The 17,653-nt window shown below is 37.8% G+C and overlaps 1 protein-coding gene across 2 annotated transcripts in view; it reads right to left on the bottom strand.

Moving 5' to 3' along the window:
- Nucleotides 1–16,428, bottom strand: part of PPP2R3B (protein phosphatase 2 regulatory subunit B''beta) — a 62,052-nt gene extending 45,624 nt beyond the window's left edge. For both annotated transcript variants that reach the window (XM_027888104.1, XM_027888103.1), the window contains exon 1: nucleotides 15,977–16,428. In XM_027888104.1, coding sequence (XP_027743905.1) covers nucleotides 15,977–16,324 — 348 coding nt within the window. In that variant the 5' untranslated portion in view covers nucleotides 16,325–16,428. The remainder of the gene's footprint in view (nucleotides 1–15,976) is intronic.
- Between the last annotated feature and the right edge of the window lie 1,225 nt (nucleotides 16,429–17,653).

The following is a 17,653-nucleotide window of genomic DNA, read 5'->3' as shown; positions in this document are numbered from 1 at the left end:
CACTCTACTCTATTTTCAGTCTATTGAATCTCAAATACATTTTATGGGGGTGTTAAGGCCAAGTTTTACTCCACATCAATATTCTTCATGGAAAGAGAAATCTGATAAGCTTTTGTGGAAATTGAAGTGACCTTCCGTCCTTCCTCCTTTACAGTTTTAGGTACATTAACTGATAACTGGTGAAGTTTTCATGTTTCATATGGGTATACAGTTATCACTGCAATCTTTAGGAAACATTCCTATTTTGATGACTTTTTTTTTTTTTTTTAAATATGGGTATGGCAATTCTTACTATTCCAGTTCAAGTTGTGAACACTCTTAGCACCCCAAAATTCTCTTAAGATAATGGTATGACACCTACCTTGTCATGCCCAAGTTCAGTTACTAACAACATAAAAAGAGAGATCTGGACAACCTTACTCTGTTTTCATTCCTCATCCTTTAAATAAAGCCATTTTCTTGACTACATAAAAATGTAAACAGCCCAAGAAACACTAAAACAACTCTTTCAACACTAAGTTTGAGATTTTTCTTACTGTTTTACTCCCATATAATCTTAGGCCTATTTATCCAATCATAGCCATTCTGTCATGTAACAGAACATTAAAACCCCACAGTAAATATCCTTGTATGATTAAGAAAAGGAAACTATGAAAAAGTGATAGATGGTTTGTCTTAATTGAATCCTTTTTTAGTTTATCACACACTGTCACAAAGTAATGATGGTAAAACACCTGCTTTCTTGGTTTTAATTTAGTATCCAGTCCCGTCTCCCTGCTTTTTTATTGCAACTCGTTATGAAGATATTTATTTCTTTCGGAAGTGGGAGAACAAGAAAGGAATTGACAAGGCAAGAGTCAGACATGTTGTGGTTGGCATGACCAGACTATCAAAATGCATTGAGCAAAACTGGCTGTCACTCACTGTCTTTTAGGAAGACTAAATCAACTAACCTGGGATAAACCTTGGCCACAGGGAAGCCAGCAGAGAACTGGGCATACAGCACACAACAGCAGCATGTCTGGAACTTGAGATGAAGGACTGAGGTGTTAGAGTAGGAGAGGAATCCTACTCTAGCAACAGATATGCAGACCAAAATATTTGTGGAAGGTCAGAAAGGTTGTATTGCAAGGCAGATTGTGTTTCAGGTTAGGCAAAATAGGCTGCACTTGAGGTATCTTCTCACCTAAATTGCTTTCTATTTTCATCCTTTTTCACCAGGTGATGCACTTCCATTTGCTACTTGCTACAATCACAGTTCTTGTTTGATGTGGCTGTAGTATGCCATTAAGATGACAGACTGTCACATGGAGAGACAACCTAAAAGACTGGAACTGCAGTCCAAACATCAGAAGTCCTGAATCTGCAGTCCTGAACCTGCTGAAGGAGCCTCAGTAAGAAATAAGTGTTCTGAACACCATATTGGAAAGAGTTGTATGTTTCCCTCCTTTATTCAAATGGAACTCAAGGGTCCATCATCACTTAACAGGCAAACCACATTCAGTATTTGCTGGAATATATGAAGAAGCTACATGCAATTGAGTATACTTAAGTACACCTAGCAGCTACTAATCACCTCCTGTTCACCAGCTGAAGGGAAAAGTATTGCCACATTTAAGGAGACTGAGTATTTGTAAAGCAATATGGCCAAGAATCCTTTAAGATCTATTTTAACCTTTTCAGTCATGAATTAGCCATGAATTAGGGGAAAGGGAAAGCCAGCTCCCATCCAGATTGAACTAGGAGTGTTCAAGTATAGTGTTACATTTATTCTAAATCTGAATTCTCTCCAGTGAAAGCCAAGGCAAGATTCTTTACTGGGTAAAGGGCTGGATGCCAGCAATGAAGCTGTTCAAGTATCCTGGCAGCTTATTATTAGCTAGATAAACAAACAGAGGGAAAGATGCATGTTCAGAGCTTCCTTCCAAAGCTAAAGATATACACTATGAATGGGTCTGACTCAAGGGACTGTGGCTAAAGAGTTTACCTAACAGAGATCTGAACATACACAAGAGTAACACAACACAAACAGTAAAATATTTTGGGTAATGTAGAGGAAATAGAAACTTGAAGAATACCTTAAAAAACCTCAAGCATTTACCTACAGAAACAGAATTTCTTATCAGAAGCATATGCCAACAATATATTTAAAGTCTTAAGAGACTACAGGGAAGTGACCTCAGATCTTTGGAAAAAAAGCATCCCAACATTATAGGAAGTCCCCAAGAAAATAATTTTAATATGTAATAAGATGTATTCAGCCATACAAAACCTTTAGTTGCTGGAGCCCAGTCTTCAACCCAGTAACATCCAAAATGACACAAAGCCTGTTTGGCCTGTGGAGGCAGTTTAAATAAGGCTGAATGGCCAAACCCAACGACAAGAGCGTGGAACCAAACAGAATCCTTTAGCTTGGGATGCTGCAGAAATTAAGTGTGACTCTTAAGTCAACTGCGGAAAGAGAACTGCTTTATCTCCACAACAGCCAGTATAAAGGCTTATTATGCAACTGTGTAACCCTTTCCAAAATAACTGATTAGTAAGGGGCAGAACACAGCAGTTAAAGGGAAGATAACTAAGGCAAGGTAGCACCTTTCTCAATATAGAAAAAAGATGAAACAGCATGACTTAGTGCTAAAGATATACTTCAGAGGTTTAAAGTGGAAAAAGAGCACTACTAGTAAAAACAAATAGTTCAGGAAGATATACAACAATTCAATCAGCCAAGGATTCTTGCTGAAACACAGGTACTATGAGGCAGGAAATACAAGGAAAAATTACATAAATATATTAGAAGACAGACAAATAAAAGAAGCAATTCTTTGCTAGACTAAGAAAACAAGCAAAAAACCCTAAAACCAACAAACCAACTAACCCCCCCCCCCAAAAAAAAAAAAACCAAAATAACCACCGNCACATTTCAGTAGCACTAGAGTCAGCTACCACTCTACTCTATTTTCAGTCTATTGAATCTCAAATACATTTTATGGGGGTGTTAAGGCCAAGTTTTACTCCACATCAATATTCTTCATGGAAAGAGAAATCTGATAAGCTTTTGTGGAAATTGAAGTGACCTTCCGTCCTTCCTCCTTTACAGTTTTAGGTACATTAACTGATAACTGGTGAAGTTTTCATGTTTCATATGGGTATACAGTTATCACTGCAATCTTTAGGAAACATTCCTATTTTGATGACTTTTTTTTTTTTTTTCAAATATGGGTATGGCAATTCTTACTATTCCAGTTCAAGCTGTGAACACTCTTAGCACCCCAAAATTCTCTTAAGATAATGGTATGACACCTACCTTGTCATGCCCAAGTTCATTTACTAACAACATAAAAAGAGAGATCTGGACAACCTTACTCTGTTTTCATTCTTCATCCTTTAAATAAAGCCATTTTCTTGACTACATAAAAATGTTAACAGCCCAAGAAACACTAAAACAACTCTTTCAACTCTAAGTTTGAGATTTTTCTTACTGTTTTACTCCCATATAATCTTAGGCCTATTTATCCAATCATAGCCATTCTGTCATGTAACAGAACATTAAAACCCCACAGTAAATATCCTTGTATGATTAAGAAAACGAAACTATGAAAAAGTGATAGATGGTTTGTCTTAATTGGATCCTTTTTTAGTTTATCACACACTGTTACAAAGTAATGATGGTAAAACACCTGCTTTCTTGGTTTTAATTTAGTATCTAGTCCCCTCTCCCTGCTTTTTTATTGCAACTCGTTATGAAGATATTTATTTCTTTCGGAAGTGGGAGAACAAGAAAGGAATTGACAAGGCAAGAGTCAGACATGTTGTGGTTGGCATGACCAGACTATCAAAATGCATTGAGCAAAACTGGCTGTCACTCACTGTCTTTTAGGAAGACTAAATCAACTAACCTGGGATAAACCTTGGCCACAGGGAAGCCAGCAGAGAACTGGGCATACAGCACACAACAGCAGCATGCCTGGAACTTGAGATGAAGGACTGAGGTGTTAGAGTAGGAGAGGAATCCTACTCTAGCAACAGATATGCAGACCAAAATATTTGTGGAAGGTCAGAAAGGTTGTATTGCAAGGCAGATTGTGTTTCAGGTTAGGCAAAATAGGCTGCACTTGAGGTATCTTCTCACCTAAATTGCTTTCTATTTTCATCCTTTTTCACCAGGTGATGCACTTCCATTTGCTACTTGCTACAATCACAGTTCTTGTTTGATGTGGCTGTAGTATGCCATTAAGATGACAGACTGCCACATGGAGAGCCAACCTAAAAGACTGGAGCTGCAGTCCAAACATCAGAAGTCCTGAATCTGCAGTCCTGAACCTGCTGAAGGAGCCTCAGTAAGAAATAAGTGTTCTGAACACCATATTGGAAAGAGTTGTATATTTCCTTCCTTTATTCAAATGGAACTCAAGGGTCCATCATCACTTAACAGGCAAACCACATTCAGTATTTGCTGGAATATATGAAGAAGCTACATGCAATTGAGTATACTTAAGTACACCTAGCAGCTACTAATCACCTCCTGTTCACCAACTGAAGGGAAAAGTATTGCCACATTTAAGGAGACTGAGTATTTGTAAAGCAACATGGCCGAGAATCCTTTAAGATCTATTTTAACCTTTTCAGTCATGAATTAGCCATGAATTAGGGGAAAGGGAAAGCCAGCTCCCATCCAGATTGAACTAGGAGTGTTCAAGTATAGTGTTACATTTATTCTAAATCTGAATTCTCTCCAGTGAAAGCCAAGGCAAGATTCTTTACTGGGTAAAGGGCTGGATGCCAGCCATGAAGCTGTTCAAGTATCCTGGCAGCTTATTATTAGCTAGATAAACAAACAGAGGGAAAGATGCATGTTCAGAGCTTCCTTCCAAAGCTAAAGATATACACTATGAATGGGTCTGACTCAAGGGACTGTGGCTAAAGAGTTTACCTAACAGAGATCTGAACATACACAAGAGTAACACAACATAAACAGCAAAATATTTTGGGTAATGTAGAGGAAATAGAAACTTGAAGAATACCTTAAAAAACCTCAAGCATTTACCTAAAGAAACAGAATTTCTTATCAGAAGCATATGCCAACAATATATTTAAAGTCTTAAGAGACTACAGGGAAGTGACCTCAAATCTTTGGAAAAAAAGCATCCCAACATTATAGGAAGTCCCCAAGAAAATAATTTTAATATGCAATAAGATGTATTCAGCCATACAAAACCTTTAGTTGCTGGAGCCCAGTCTTCAACCCAGTAACATCCAAAATGACACAAAGCCTGTCTGGCCTGTGGAGGCAGTTTAAATAAGGCTGAATGGCCAAACCCAACGACAAGAGCATGGAACCAAATAGAATCCCTTAGCTTGGGATGCTGCAGAAATTAAGTGTGACTCCTAAGTCAACTGCGAAAGAGAACTGCTTTATCTCCACAACAGCCAGTATAAAGGCTTATTATGCAACTGTGTAACCCTTTCCAAAATAACTGATTAGTAAGGGGCAGAACACAGCAGTTAAAGAGAAGATAACTAAGGCAAGGTAGCACCTTTCTCAATATAGAAAAAAGATGAAACAGCATGACTTAGTGCTAAAGATATATTTCAGAGGTTTAAAGTGGGAAAAAAAGCACTACTAGTAAAAACAAATAGTTCAGGAAGATATACAACAATTCAATCAGCCAAGGATTCTTGCTGAAACACAGGTACTATGAGGCAGGAAATACAAGGAAAAATTACATAAATATATTAGAAGACAGACAAATAAAAGAAGAATTCTTTGCTAGACTAAGAAAACAAGCAAAAAACCCTAAAACCAACAAACCAACTAACCCCCCCCCAAAAAGAAAAAAAACCAAAATAACCACCGGACCCCCCCCAAAAAAAACCCACCAGAAATGCTAAGTTCTTTTTTTCCTCACAAAACATTGTGACTAGACTATCACCATTATTAAATATTATTGAGAATTATTTCTAAACCAGATAGTTTCATACCTGGCCTTTTATGTACTAAAAGATCCTGGAACTAACTTCTTGCTAGCAACTTCCCATTTCTAACTGCTTTGCATGAGTAGAGAACCAGAGGACAATGCATTTGTGAGTTGAACAGAATAACAAAGTATAACTATCCATCCCTAAATCTCCTTTGGATGAGAGTCTACAATGTGTAGACAACAGAAGGAATCAAGTTATTATGCTCATACTCAGCTGCCAGTTATGCAAACTGATTGCTTTAAAATAACGGATGATATTTTGAGTATGACATACAACACTGATGAACTGCTAGATGTTGACTCTGTGCAGTTAAGAAATCTACCTTTACAAGAAGAAACTGATGCTTTTGCCTTGAAAGAAGTTCATGGGATTCTGGGCCTAGATGCATGTTGTTTTTCCCGGAGGATGCAATGCCTCCCACTTAGAATATGAAGTCTTGCATGTGCGTGCCTTCTCTAATGGATGTTTACATTTTCCAGTACTCTTGCATTAGACAGAACAATGCCTGTAAGTTCTTTCCAGGCAGGCTAGGAGAATCCAGAGTTCTTACAAGGCAAGACAGTGAATAAAAAGACAGCAGTTAGATGTCAGATGTGTAGTCACGCTGGTAGGCTGGGAAGGATGGGCTGATCAGATTCTCTGCACATTACCAAAAGAATGCCATGTATGAACACCATGCCATGGGCTGTTATCAGATTGTAAGATAAGATACATGTCACCTTGCTATGATTACACAGCCTGGACTCCAGAGACATAGCATGGGCCTTTTTAGACTGCTGACTGCATCTGACAGATTAACTTCAGCAAGCACCAACACTAGATGTTACAGAACCAAAGCCAGACTGTAAATGAATGGTTTATATACCTTTCAGAACAGTCCTCTCCCATTGTCATGGGAGAGTGGAAGGCTTAGAAGAAGTTTTAGAAATCAAAGTCTTGCCGCTGGGTCTCGAGGTGCAGAAAGGACTCCATTGCTTTCTAAACTTCTCAAGGAAGGGCTTAGGTGCAGCTGAATCCTACCTTAGCCTTGGACTGTGTTAAAGGTTTGAATTTAAAGGAATTACAGAGGTATGATTAAACCACTTTATCTTGCAGGTTTTAATGATGGCAAAACAGATATATTTATATAAATGAATTATGATGACAAACTCACAGAAGGGTGAACAGACGAAAGATCTTAATCAGAATTATTTACTACATAGTGCAAAAGCTAAAAATCTACAAGTAGCGTATTATAGAACAAAGTAATATAGTGCACTGTAACACAGCAATTATATCAAAATTAGCAAAAGAAATAATTATGAAGTAGAGACCGATATAACTCACCATACAAGATAACAAGTAGAACTCTCCCTTTCTCCTAACCCCTGGGGGATAACCATTAAGAGGTGTCCCTGCTTCATGGCAGAACCTCCACACTTCAAGGAAGTATGTGGAAGAATCTGCTGTATGGAAGTTGGACTGGGCTTTTATAGTTATGAAGAGATGGACTGGTAGTCACAGATTTACAAGCTCACAGACTAGCTTATCTGTCACATCTTGTTTCAAAAAAAGGATGTATATTCGAAGTCTGGTGAACCAGGATAGTCTTAGCATAATTTAACACCAAGACAGCACCCTGGCGCCAGCAGCTGAACTTGCATGATAGCTGGTTTGCATGGTATGCATTACTGGATTTTAGGTCCGTTCAGGGTGGACCATCCTGCCATAGACATCTTAAGAAAACATTATCAGTTTACATTTTATTTGTGCACAGCATAAACTGATTTTTAACATAAACTCGTTGCTGGAATAGTTCTATAGGTGGAGCCTATTTATTATTCATGATCTTCAGATGACCACGTTCATCAGATCATGAAAACCAGGACCACCCAAACCGATGCTGCTGAGGTGGCTACTAAAGAGAGAAAGACATAAGCAAAAAATCTAGTATGGATTACACAATTTTTTTTAGATGAATTGTGATGCTACAGAGACTATCCACAGAGGAAGCTACGGTCCCTAATATATGCACTTGTAACTTTACCACCGTAAGCCTCTGAATACCAGAATAGGTTGAACTGAAGAATCAGTTCAGGTCAATTCAGAATGCCACTGAGATATTCCTGCAGGTGACAGCAACTTTTACTACAGAGTCTAATGATACATATTTTACAACTTTTTAAAGTCATATTGATCATTATGGATAATTAGTCGTTTCTACATTGCTATTATTTACCTTGTGTCACCTTAATTTAGAAATGGACAGAGTAATCTGGTATAAAGAACATGAATGACAATGTTTTCTAACTGTCCAGGAACTTATTTAAACATTGCACCAGCTATTTAGTACTTCCATCATTTTGACATCAACTGCATTTTCAATTAATCCTTTCAAAAACACCATTTTCCAAACTAGAATGATTGGTGTATGAAGGTACAACCACTACTTTAAATCCAGCACCACAGGCTAACACAACATGTAATTTAGTCCCTGAAAACACAAGACAATAATTCTGACTCAGTGACAGCTGTAGGACAGCTTCTTGCTTCTACTTTTGATTGAGATTTCCCTCCCCAAAGATCTTGAAGCAAAACAAACAAATTGGGAAGTTTAAGACACAGACTTTGTTCTACAAGACTGTCAGTAAAATCACAAATTGTTAATTTACCAATCAAAACCAGGATTTCTGATATTTCTATGAAGATGTACTCTTGGTCTAACACTACTGTGTTGTTGTACCAGTATGAAATCATTGCTGATTCAGGAAACGGAGGCAACAGAAACTATACTGACTTCTACAGCGCTAAATGTAAAGTTAAGCACTTCCAAACTTGCAAGCAAAGGACAAAGCTAAGAAAGAAGGTAGAGCAAAGAAGCAGGTCACTGGTAACCAAGTGAACTTTATCTTTCAGTATAACTAAGGGGGCAACCATTACACAAGAAGAAAAAAGACCCAAGGAATAAACCACCTTACAGAGGTATAACACCACAAATACATTGCCAGAACAGAAATAATATTCTTGTCTTTCCTCGAATCTCCATTAAGTCTTTATGTGAAGTCTAAATATTTTTTCAAGCATTCCAGAAATCTTTCTAAAATAATACTAAGCTTAAATTTGTCACTTGATAAATAAGCAGGTACTCGAAATTTTAAGTGGTGTTAGTTAGTGCACTAAAAGCAATTAAGAGCACAAAACTAGTGATCTTTTGTTTAAAATCCGAAGTTACAACAGAAGACAAAGTATTTGGTGGAAATGATGACTATTCATGAAGACTATTAGTAGATGAAAGAATAACCTAGTTCATCATTAACTGATTTCAATATTGCATAATTTCAAATAGCTTGTCTTATTTCTTAGTGAAGTATGCCACAAGGATGGTTATTTACAATACATCAGTGATGATCATATCTAGCAGATACGTTTATAAAATTTTGAAAATTATTTATTGTTTATCAATACAAATCTAGCTTCTAAATGAATAAAACTGCTTAGAAACTCTTCTCCTGGCTCTGCCGAACTAAAAAAACAAATCAAGTCAAGCCATTCCACAAGTTCTACAAACCTTGTTTTGTCAAGAAGGTCAAATTGAACCTTGTTCATGGTGAACACAATTACAACTCTGTTGTACAGATATTTTGCAAGGATTTCCTCAGCATCCACTCATGAGGTTTTCCCTAGCATATAGATTTTTACAAATGTTGTGAAAATCTCCTTGAAGACTTCCAGCTCATCTCACTTGCCTGAAATCAGCCAAAGTTACTAGTTAGATCTGCATAGAACAAATATGTAAGGCTAATTCCAAATGAATGAAACTAAACAGTATGCACAAGGTTAATTAAAGATGTATCTCAACAGCCCAAGTACCCTGCAAGTACCTGTGGTCTAGAAATATTACTTGGGTGGCTCTACAGTTCCTAGCTATTTTTTACATAGAATGGTGATTGCTATGCAAAAGGGACACGTCTAAGATGAAGCACTGGAATATGCTTTTAAAAACATTTCTTACTTACTGGTTAGGTTTTTATAGACCCATTTTTAGTTGTACCCATAGTTTGCAGAATACAAACTGATCTTATCTACCAAGACATTGGTACCATGTGGTTAACTTGAAGACAAGAACACCACACTAATAGAGCCCAACAAAAAGGAGTTACTTACACATTATGCCAAAAGCCCCTAAAACTCTAAATTTAGTAACATTTGTTGTTGACTGCAAAAAATAATGAGTGCACTTCACTGGTATCTTTTCGAATCAATGCAATGACTTAAATTTAGTTGTTTGTGCAAAGCCAATCTGCCAAGACTTGGCCATATGATACCACCACTGGCACTTCGTAGATTTTTCTCATAACGTGGCTTGCTGAAAAATTCTGTGCAGTCACTGACTAAGTCTATCAGTGGACAAACCAATTCACTGGCTGAGCTGCATTTATACTTTTGTACTGAAGTAAGCCCATACATGGTTTTGGCCTCAAGTTTATTTCTTGCTGACAGAGTAAGTGTAGAGTGTACGGAAAGGTCCTCAAAAATATAAGATGGGTTCTCAAGCATCACTGAAGGAAAAAAGAGAATGCTATCTCCTCTATATCAATATCTAACTTCCTCCAAGATTGAACAGCTGTTAAAAGAATGAAATGTTTAAATGGCTGATGTAAAGCTATAATTAAGCTTACATGTTTTGAAAGACTGGACAGAGAAGCAACTGGAAGTAGGTACTGATCTTAAAAGCAAACAAAAAAAGTTCAGAGCTATATAAAAGTTAGTTACTCAAAAGGAGTGATTATGATTAATAAATTTCATCCAAATACTTGAATTTGTCCCGTGTCAGGATTCAGGTGAACTTCAAACTTCCAGAAAGCTACACATAATTCTGAATTCCACTTTTCAGCACTAGACATGCCAAAAACCCTTAAGACTGGACGCAGCATGTAAGAAATATGAGTTTACAGGAGGACAGACATTTTCAAGCACAGCTGCCACTTGAAGAGTTCACTATTTCTTCTAACAAAGCACAATGTGTAAACAGAACTAATACAACTGCTAAGAAGAGTAACATTTATATCCCAGGGTACAAGATGCTGCTAGAACAAGGAGCACTATCAAAAAGCTACAACAGTGAATAACAAAGTTTCTCAATCATAACTAAAAGAACAGATAGTTCTCTAATCGGAATAATGGTTCTTCTATTCCAAGCTACTCAGTACAGCAAAGCTGAAGAAGATGAACACAACATACTACCAGCACCGCTTGTGCTGACTACTATTATTTCACTACACTTGAAACTAATAATGATTTTATAGTTGCACCTATAGCTGCACTCTTCCAGCCTTTATTATGAACTTATGGCTGCCTTTGCTTTATTGGCACCATAGAAGGAGCTTTATTGTGATCACACTAGTGCTGACATCTGTCATAGTACCCTGTTATCACTGTAAAAGTACATCAGTTTGATACAAGGTTATTTACAGTCTCCCTTTAAGTCACGGGCTCAAATTGAAAGCCAAGTCCACCACCCTCCCTCACTTAGTGATGGGACATGGCACTACTAACACTATCTTTGCATAATACAGCGTTAGAGAGCATATGTGTTGAGCCACACTCAGCCCTGAACAGCGTAACCCGGTGTGCAGTGCAGTGCTAATACAGCTTACATAACCCAGGCACAGCAGTTAGTATTGCTTCAAGTATTAAGGTATACAAGGCAGCAATTCAGATGCAGACACCACATAAGACCACACACTGCACGTGTGAAGGCCAACATCAAAGCTTAGCAGCTACCTGAGTAGGGCACAGGATTCAAACACTGTCATTCCTCTTACTTTTCTGACATTTTATGAACATTGTTTCTCTCCATGCTAATAGAAGGTAGTCCCCAAAGACACTGCCAGCACATTTGCAGAAGATGAACGCAGCCCACCACTAGTCTGACAGATGCAGGTACAAGCCTAGCTACACCTTAACTCAAGCCCTCAGAACCATTTGTTTCAAAAAGCAACTCTTAAGTGTTGTTATACTTAAAACTTCGGTCAATGTTAAAAGGTTTCATTCTAGTCTCCCTTTAAACTAAAATGGATCCCAGCAGTACCACACCATTTAAATTGTGTGTTAACAAAAATTTGGCAAGAATCTTATTGATGAAAAAAAGCTATGCAGTAATATATTACAACACTAAAAAAAAATTTACAAGTTATGGAAATACGAGGCAATGAGCTTTAATTGTCACAGGATACCAAGTGTGAACATATGCTTATCGAGCAAAGGATATAGAGAAACCACTCCAAGAAGTACCTTTATATCAAAGGTTGACCTTGCAGAGAAATGGAAAATAACTTTCAAGTACTTCACATCGTATCACATTCTCTCTGCACCACCACCCCACAAAATGTCCATAGGGAATTCTGTGAATTGTTTCCCCAGATGCCTTGTACACCAGCTGGTTAGGATTAAACATCTTGCCTATGGCACTTTTTTGGCCTTAAGGATTGGCATTTGTGACAAAGTGATGAACAGTGTACAATTGTGTATACCCCATACGTTTAGGATAATCTAGGGCCCCAGAAACACTATTAAATCCATGTACAGTAGTGACAGGGGTTAGAAGAAATCTACAACAGCTATTCTTTAAGCTAGAAAGTTAGAGCTCTAGAATTTTCTTTCTTCAACAATATACTCAGAAAATATTCAAGACTTGAACATTGAAGTTTTTCTATGTGTCTGATTTTCTGTTATTTTAAGATTAGGGCACAGGACTTCTTGCAGAATACTAAGTGCTAGCAAGCACTTCACATCACATAAGAAAAGCAACCAGACCTTTGCAAGTACAGTGTTGGTACAATGCGTACAGTCAGACACCAACCCCACTGTGAATGACACCATGCAAGCAGCACAAAACACCTCCTCTGAAGAAAAAACTAAAACCCTAAACAAACACTGCTTGTTCTTCACTTGCACTAAAACACACTCTAAGATAGATTTTCATGGTAGAGTTCTGTCTAGATTTCAAAATGTGTACGTGGATTAAGCCAAAAACTGTACTCTGAATAGGTTTTAAGTAGCCTGTTCAGATGAAAAAATTCCTGTTAGAAGCACTTCAGTTTTTTGTTCATCTTTAACAAAGATTTGTAAATTCTTTCATTACTGGAGAAAGTACTTTGAACTTGCTAATAGTGGAGAGCTTCAACTATCTCGAAAGATGGCAAATTCTCCTCTGACAAGACTTAAGTGTTTCAGCAAAACACATGGCAACTTCTGAATTTTGAATAAAAATATAACCCTCAGTCTTCAATTACAAACTAACTTCTGAAAAAAGAAAGATGTCCTTGAATACAATAACTGACAGCTACAGTGCTTTTAATACTGTTTAATGGTTGCCATCAGCACACTAACTTATTTTGCTCATATGCTACTGTTTAAAGTGTCAAAGATTAAATATCTAGTTAGATTCAAGACTGGTCTTCTGAGAATGCTTCCCATTCTGAAAAACACGCTTTTCTAACGAGTGCAGAAACCTGTAGTATGAAAATGCTTTCCTACACAGTCATATTTACTACCTGGTAATAACCTGAGCATGGTAGTTTTCCGTTATCAGCTTTATTGTTTGGTGTCCTTCAAAAAAGTTGGAAGAATATTTTAAGACACATGAAAAGGCATACAGCAACCTTACCCATAATCAAATGTAGTGATTCAGCTCAGTGACACTGAAAACACATCAGGCTGAAATGAGTTTACTGCTTGTATGATGCTTTATGAGAATTCCAGTGTACAGTAAGAAAAAGTTTAATAAGATGCTTAAGTTGATTTATATAGTCCTAAAAGAAGTAATTCTCCAGCTCTTTATGGCTGGATGTAAAAGTTCTTTCCTAATATCACTGTCAGACACACAGAGCTAAGCACATTAACTTTTACCACTTTCTATAGAATTTAAATCTGTGTTACTGGATCTACAGGACAAGCTTTCTTTTTAAAAAAAGCTATCTGGAACAGTTTCTTCCACTTGTAGAAGTGAGATGAGAGCCTCAAACTTACTTAAACTCGTATGAGGTAGGTAAAACCATTGTGATTTCATCTGTGAAACATAATTAAGTGTACAAAATCAGATTCATTAGTTTTGACACTGCAGTGGGTAGTTTACAGAAGGAAATGGGGTACATTTTGCTTTCTATGAGAAAACACACTATCATAGTGTACACATGCAATTATGCAACTCTTGGCGGTATTTTAGATCCGGTGTGAGCTGCAAATGCAATTTACACTTAAAGATCAAGAGACTTTTGGATGAAGCTTCATTTCACCTGAATAATAAAAGCCATAAATAAATGTCTTAGTGCTTGGAAATTCCCCCGGCCCAACCTTCTTCAAGTAATCAACAACTTCACCCTTTAGGTTTTCTCTCAGCACTATATAAACAATTCCAATCAAGTAAAGAATGTTACTCTTCATTAATCTCTTCTAGCTCCTCTTTATGGGATCTTCTTCAGGCAATCAACCAAGACACATGAAGAGAAATTACACAAATTAGCAATCAAGTAGTACATCAAGTAACAGTAGGTTTTAATGGCAACTCTTCCTTTGCTTACTTTTATCTGATACAATGAACTGAGCATCTGCTGACTAGAACAGGTGAAATGTTCACTACAACATAATGGTGTGAACATAAAAAAATAAGTAAATCAATTGTCATGCCTTGCTGTCTGTCTGGTAATTACACATAAACAGAAGTCTGTATTACTGTAAAACCAATCTAAACAAACACTAGACTGGAAGTGTGATGTTTTGAAGCTAAGAAGCGGGAACTTAAAGTTGTCAAGCTAGGTAAGTATACACACTCAAGGCACATTGACAACAACAACAAATAACCAATACTCTTAAACAACCTCAGCTCTGTTCTCTCTACCCATACCAATCTGAGCAGGCTTCCCTGGGACAGCAAGTTTGGTTAATGGAATGGGTTAGATACCAAAGTATGTAGAGTAACTGGGAGTGATGACTTCTTACAATATCCCAGTATTATTAAAAGATATGAATTTATAGTCCTATATTTATAGTCCTATAGCACAAACAGCATGCTTCTCAACAACTCTTTGAAGTCCTCATGAACCTCTTTACAAGGGCATGTAGAGACGGGACAAGGATTTAAATGACTTAAACTGAAAAGAGTAGGTTTAGATTACCTATCAGGAAGAAAACCTTCAAATTCTTTACTGTGAGGGTGGCAAGGCACTGGAACAGGTTGCCCAGAGAAGTTGTGGATGCCCCATCCCCAGCAGTGTTCAAGGCCAGGCTGGATGAGGTTTTGTGCAACCTGGTCTAGTGGAAGGTGAGCCTGCTCAGCAGGGGGATTGGAACTAGATGGTCTTGAAGGTGCCTTCCAGTCCAAACCATACTATAATTCTATGATCCTATGAAGGCAAATCATACATAAGCAATACTTAATTTTGTCAGTCACCACATAATTTTCTATCCAGGTATTTTTTACAATTTATGAAAAGGGCTAGAAACTAGATTGAACTGAACTGCAAGTTTGAAAAGAATATTTCAGGTTGGGGGCAGGGTTGTCATTCTTGCACAGAGGGTATTGTCTGTTACAAATGAAGACCTCATTAGAAAGGAAGCACGGAGTGTACCATGCAGTACCAAAACAATTACTTTGTTAATATGCAGATTCAGTGGAGACAGATTTGAGTCTTGCACTAACAATAGTGCCTGGTATCATTAGACAAAGGAATATTTGCAGTCAGGGCAGTATGTTATAAAAGGAGCACAAACACAAGGACTTACATTTATCCACAATTAGATTGCAAGGAGCCAAGGCAATCTTTTGGAAGGTTAGGCCGCCAACCGTTACAACTAATAACACACAAACATTGAAATTTTATGTTCAGTGCTGCTGCTTCGCTCCACTCCAGATACCTCCTGCGGGGAAACTATTTACTTGCATAATTTGCCAAAACCACAAACACAAAATGCAGCTGCATTTAAACAAATAAGTCTAATAAGTAAGAAACAAACTTACTACTTTTGTTCTTGAGGATTGACGTGTTGCTCTAACATTAGAAGTGTTCCTTGAGGTAGCTGGAGTTGCCAATGGAAGAGTAGTAGAAAGTTGAGGAGGACTGAAAGACATCAAAGGCAGTCTGGTATCTCCTAACAGGCACTGCTCGGAATTGGAATTTTTATTAGTGAACTTCTCATTTTTACTGTTTCCTGAATCTGCACTACCAATCTCTGTTTTCTCCTCATTCTTCACTCTTCTCAAGCAGTCCTTTATTGTTGACTGAGTTGCAGGCTGACTCAACCAGCACAAAAAGAGTTCATCTACCTTCATCTTCATTGCAGGTTGCAGAATTTTTCCAGGTGACATTTTCTACCAGTTTCTGGGTTTTCTTGGTTCAAATTCAAAGTAAAGATTTGACAATCATCTAAACATTCCACTTGACTTTTAGTGTTTCACAGACTTCACGGTTCCTGTTAAGAAAAATACGATTATTAAATCTTACAGTTTTAACCAAGCGTTGATATTTATTCCCTCAAGATACCACCAGGAGTTGAGAGTTACATTATAATCTGTAACTTCAACAACACTTTATAAGTGTAAGCCATTAATCAGTCAGATTCAACTCCAATAACTTCTTTTAAAAGCATACCATGTAAATGATGGAGACTGGACAAAAAGACACTGCACTTGGACTTTCTCAAGAAATATCTAACAAATAACCCCTAATAATGTACTAAACCCCACACGTATTATAACAAATAAGACTTGAAAAGACATACAATTGAGTGTGCTAAGAACTAAATGTTTAAGTAGTTTATGCAAAGCCTTGATGATTGAACAAGTAAGATTTGAGAAGCAAGTCTTTCAGTCAAGAGGTTTAGAACTAGAACTGAAGGCTCAATTTTCATTCTGAGGTCTGTGCTACTGACTTAAAATCTTGCAACTCCCCCACGTGATGCCCAGATGAATACCCGTTAGGTTAGTATCAGCATCATTCGATATTTTAAAAACGGATCATTGACATTCACTTTTACAGTTTTTCAAAACAAATGTAAAACCCAATGTGACTCAAGAACTGGGATAGTATGATTTCCAGTTCAGCTACTCAGTTGAAACAAACAGAATGTTGGGGTGGTTTTTTTTGTTTTGTTTTGTTTTTTTAAGGTCTTGTCACTATTTGATCTATATGCATAAGGCAGCAAAGATGTATGGTTGGGCTCGATGACTTTACAGGTCTCTTCCAACCTAACTGATTCTATGCCATGGTTCTATATGTGAATACTTCCTGAAGAAGCCTCAAAATAAGCACTTCAATTTGGAAGTGAATAACATCTATCAAACGAACAGCACTGTTAAAAACCAGAGCTCATCCTCAGCCCGTGGCAGAACTGGAAGCCCTATAACACCGCATCACTTAAAACTTTTCAAACCGTCACCGCTCAGCAGTTCAGTTACTCCGTCCCTGAACCTGAAGGTCACGTCGTTTCGCTACCTTTTTCGTCAGACCAACACCTTCGCGGCACTCGCGGCTACGCCCGGCCAGCCCCGAGCACCATCGGCGTGGGAGGAAACGGCTCCGGGGAAGGGCCAGCCCGGTGCCGCCCCGCCAGCGGGGAACGATCGCCACTGCCGCCACGCTCGGTTCCTTGGGCCGGCGCTGCCCCCAGCAGAGCTCAGAGGGGACGTGTCTCCACG

Source organism: Empidonax traillii, unplaced genomic scaffold (assembly GCF_003031625.1).
Source record: "Empidonax traillii isolate 1590-97213 ecotype Southwest subspecies unplaced genomic scaffold, ASM303162v1 scaffold231:size1146757, whole genome shotgun sequence".
Lineage (NCBI taxonomy): Eukaryota > Metazoa > Chordata > Aves > Passeriformes > Tyrannidae > Empidonax > Empidonax traillii.
Note: the sequence above shows the minus strand (reverse complement) of the source record. Positions and strands in the feature narration are given on the sequence as shown.